The sequence below is a fragment of the Danio aesculapii genome, chromosome 14 (assembly GCF_903798145.1).
Source record: "Danio aesculapii chromosome 14, fDanAes4.1, whole genome shotgun sequence".
Taxonomy (NCBI): Eukaryota; Metazoa; Chordata; class Actinopteri; order Cypriniformes; family Danionidae; genus Danio; species Danio aesculapii.
Window position 1 is genome coordinate 13985951 of NC_079448.1, and position 4402 is coordinate 13990352.

Below are 4402 nucleotides of genomic sequence, written 5' to 3' on the forward strand. Positions count from 1 at the left end.
GTATAAATATTAATTTATTATTTAATTATTTAATATGAATATTAATAGCAAGAAGGTTGCTGGTCCAAAGACATGCGGTACAGGTGAATTGGGTAGGCTTAATTGTCCGTAGTGTATGAGTGTATGTGTGTGTGGATGTTTCCCAGAGATGCGTAAAAACGTGCTGGATAAATTGGCGACTCATTCTGCTGTGGTGACCCCGGATTAATAAAGGGATCCCACATAGCAAAATATCTCTGGCCCAGCTCTGGCCCACACAATCAGCTTTTGCTTGGCCCACATGCCGCAGTGAATTACGGTACATGACTGGACCAAGTATGGCCTCCAGACAAGGGCCAAACATGGACCAAATCTGGGCCAAGTCTTAGCCAAGTTAATAACCCATAACTGAACCTGAACTGGGCCAGATATGTTGGTGTCATGACTGCAATGAAATTGATAAACCCATGAATCATTGCACTTAAGGCGTTCTTTTCCTCGAAGCGACCCGATTAGTAGAATTTTTTATTTTTATTTGAAAATAATAAAAATGTATTTTACATGTGGGTCAAGATAGGCCAGACTCACATGGCCCATATGTCAATTATTAACATCTGGCCCAAGTATTGTGTGCCACCTTAAAGACGGTGCCCCCTCTGCCAAACCCGGGCCACATTTGGCTCACATGCTGTATGCCAGTGCCAGATGAATGCCGGCTGTGCCAGATTTATGCCAAATCTGGGCCAGAATTCTTTACTACCTGGGCATGGTTAATGCTACAGTTGCTTCTACTATTCTTTTAAACAATGATATTTATTCACTTCGTCTGGCAGTTGTGTATGTGTTTGGATGTTGATCTGTCAGCTTTAGGTAAAGTATAATAACTACTTATAGTTTGTAGGAATGTTGTATAAGTTTATATGAATTTTGAAGCTTGTATACATTATTTATTGATTAATCATGTTATGTTTTCAGGGTGACTGTTTTGCCATCAGTCTTGAAAGAGTAGAGCACATTGTACATGTGTTTGTGTTATTGATATACATTGTCAAATAAACCTGAAATGAAAGGAGCAAAAACATCTTGACAGATCCATAACAGCATATTGCTGGACTCTTGACTGCACTTGTGTTGAATATATTCTTCTCTTGTCTCTTGCCAGATATTACAACTGTGTGCCATTTGCTGGCTGTGTGATGGTCGGGCCCTCCAGCACGTGTCACTCACGAGTGAAGACATTTGAGGAACTTCCTATGGAAATGACATCACACAAGACACAGCATGTACGTTTACATCTTTCAACATACATATGTTATTATCAGTGTTGGGGAAAGTTACTTTTGAACAATATTGAGTTACTCCCTAAAACCTAACAAGTTGCGGTACTTTATGGTAATTGATGTGTTATGTTACCTTTGTGTTACTTTTTATAACCTGGCTGACGCTTGATCTCTTTCAGAACACGTTTTTTTTAATAGAGGAGCTCTGCAATTGAAAAAAAAAGCTCTGTATAACTTACACCATTTACCTTTTTTAAAATGCACACATTTATACATGAAAAAATATATTTTTTAGGATGTTATCTGAGAATTTCCTGACTCCAGAGCTCTACATGTCATATAAACAGATCGTTGAAAGTTTAAAGTTATGTGTTTGTGTAACGGCTGGGTTCACTTCAGGAAGGCACAGGATCACAGGAGTATCAAATACGTAGATTTATTAACACTTATATGGTAGAACACAGGAATGACATGGGGTGACCACATACATCAATGTAGACAGAGTCAGACAGACAGACATGAAGACTGAATAAAACCAAGGGATGTAAATACACAGGGACATGACAATAATAACACACAGGGGATGAACACAGGTGAAACTCATGAGACTGACTGGTGGCGGGAAAACAGAACAAAGGAACACATGGTGAAAGTCACATGAGGAAAACACGGAAAAGTGATAGGCTGCTACTTTTGTATTTTTTATTTTCTTCAGTAAAATCACTGTCCATTGAGACTATAATCCCCTTTTCTTTTTCTTCAGTGTGTTCAAAAGAATGAACACATTCTCTCACTGACTACGTGATTCATTGTGACTCATTTTAATTCAGCATTTTTCTTAAAAGCTAAATAACTAAACTAAAAAAGTAACTCGCGTTCCGTTTTCTAAAAAGTAACTCAAGTATTTTTACTGTTTTTTTTTTTTTTAAAGTAATGCATTACTTTACTCGTTACTTAGAAAAGTAATATTATTACAAAACTTGGTAACCAACACTAGTTATTGTCCATATATACTGATGTTTTTACAAATTAAATGATGCTGCATTTTACTGTCCCATGTGACAAATGAATATAATTAGTTTTGTCATTGTTTAAAATGCAATAAATGGTCAGACATTTCTTTGTCTTCCATGAACCTCTTGTTAAAAAAAATAACTGTTTACATTTCGAGCCAAATCTCATAACTGTCTCAAGCATAGTTCAACGATTTACAACTAATAAATTAAAAATAAATTTTTAAATCTTTAAAAAAAAAAAACATCAGGTCTAATTTTACAAGTGGCTATTTTAGTAAATTGCAAACAAATTTTTTTTTAATCCATATATCCTTAAAAACATCTACCTATACGATACATTTTGTCACTAAAAACAATGGTGTGGGGCGACACAGTGGCTCAGCACTGTTGCCTCACAGCAAGATGCTCCGGCTGGACCAGGTGGCGTTTCCGTGTGGAGTTTGCGTGTGTGTTGACGTGGGTTTCCCCCACAGTCTAAAGACATGCGTTATAGGTGAATTGAATAAACTAAATTGTCCATATTGTATGTGTAAGCATGTGAGAGTGTAAGGGTGTTTCCCAGTACTGGGTTGCAGCTGGAAGGGCATCCGCTGTGTAAAACATATGCCGGAATAGTTGGCGGTTCATTCTGCTGAGGCGACCCCTGATGAATCAGGGCACTAAGCGAATAAATAAATGAAACCATGGTGTGACTCTATATGCTAAATTTAAATCGAGCAAGTCCACTGAAGACTTTAATTAGTTGATATACCCCATTGAAAATCATGTGACTTTAAAACTGTTGTTTTGTTGTGCTTTGGTGTCACAGCCCTATTTACTGAAGACAACACATTTATAATTTCATATATAATAAATAACACTACATGAAAATGTCCCAACAATGAAGATAAACGGCTCTCATGCTAGTTGGATATCATTAAGCATTGATTTTCATCATTGTTTAAGTGAAAGAAATGATAAAGTTGGATAAAGTTAGAGACCCCTTATATTTTCTCAAACATAAGTCTTCAGACATAATTAAAACAACTTTTTTCTTTAAGATTTGTCAACTATATACAGTAGTCAAAATCTGAAGTGATTAAAAAAAAATCTAAATTATCCCAAGTTAAGAATTAGTGTTGTTGAACACTTTTACTACAACTCTGATAACCTGTTATCCAATTATTCAATTTGTTATTCACTTCAAATGGTGATTACTGTACACATAAACAAAAACACACAGTTTCCAACAGTTGCCGTGTTTCTACAGGACAGTCAGACAGACAGTGGGATGGTTTTGGCCTCAGATGAACTGGAGAGGTTTGAACACAAGCACAGAGGAGCCATGTTGACAAAGTGGGTGAAAACGTTATCATAAGAGTCATAAGTTATTCATAAGAGCAATATTAATCATTGTGTGTGAACTGTGCAGTGCGTCGTCGGGCCGGAGCACTGAGCGCCTCATTAGTTGTCCATCGGTGAGCAGCAGCGGTAGCGGTGGCGGTTTGCTCCGTCCAGCGTTCTTCACTCAACTATCAGGCCAGACCTTCTACAACAACGAGTACGGTCATCTGTCAGAGGAGGGCGTCAGCGACTACTTCTCCTCCTCAGACCAGGCCGTTTATAAGGAAACCTGCCCGGCAACCTCCAACCTGTAACAGCACTGATTGACCAGTCAAATCCATGCCCCAACCCTCCGCTCCTACTCACAGCTAACTTACTGAACTGACTGTAGCTTTGTAAAGTTCTCTCAGCAGCCACTGGGTGGCACCATTATGTCAATTTTAAAACCAACAAAGTATTTTAGTAGTTCCATATATCTTTATATAAAGAGTAAACAGCTTTTTTATTTGTACAAAAAATGAGAAATGAAGCAGAATGGAGAAAAAAAAATAAAGGAATATATCTTATTTTGACTGGTGAGTTCTTGATATTTGATACTCAGTGGTGTTTAGATTGTGTTCAATTTTACTTGTTTTTCATGCATTTACAGATAATTTTTTATTAGTGGAAAAATTATTATTAAACAAACTTATGTAAACCAACAAAAACAAATGCCTTTTGTTAGATGTTTAGTTATATTCCTACACTGTAAAAAATCCTGGTTGCCTTAACATTTTAGGCTGAATTAACCAAGAGTCCATTGAA

At 36.9% G+C, this 4402-nt stretch overlaps 1 protein-coding gene across 2 annotated transcripts in view; it reads left to right on the forward strand.

The window, feature by feature from the left end:
- Positions 1–4150, forward strand: part of flt4 (fms related receptor tyrosine kinase 4) — a 120942-nt gene extending 116792 nt beyond the window's left edge. For both annotated transcript variants that reach the window (XM_056472375.1, XM_056472374.1), the window contains exons 28-30: positions 1142–1262; positions 3525–3610; positions 3687–4150. In XM_056472375.1, coding sequence (XP_056328350.1) covers positions 1142–1262; positions 3525–3610; positions 3687–3912 — 433 coding nt within the window. In that variant the 3' untranslated portion in view covers positions 3913–4150. The remainder of the gene's footprint in view (positions 1–1141; positions 1263–3524; positions 3611–3686) is intronic.
- Positions 4151–4402: the final 252 nt, after the last annotated feature.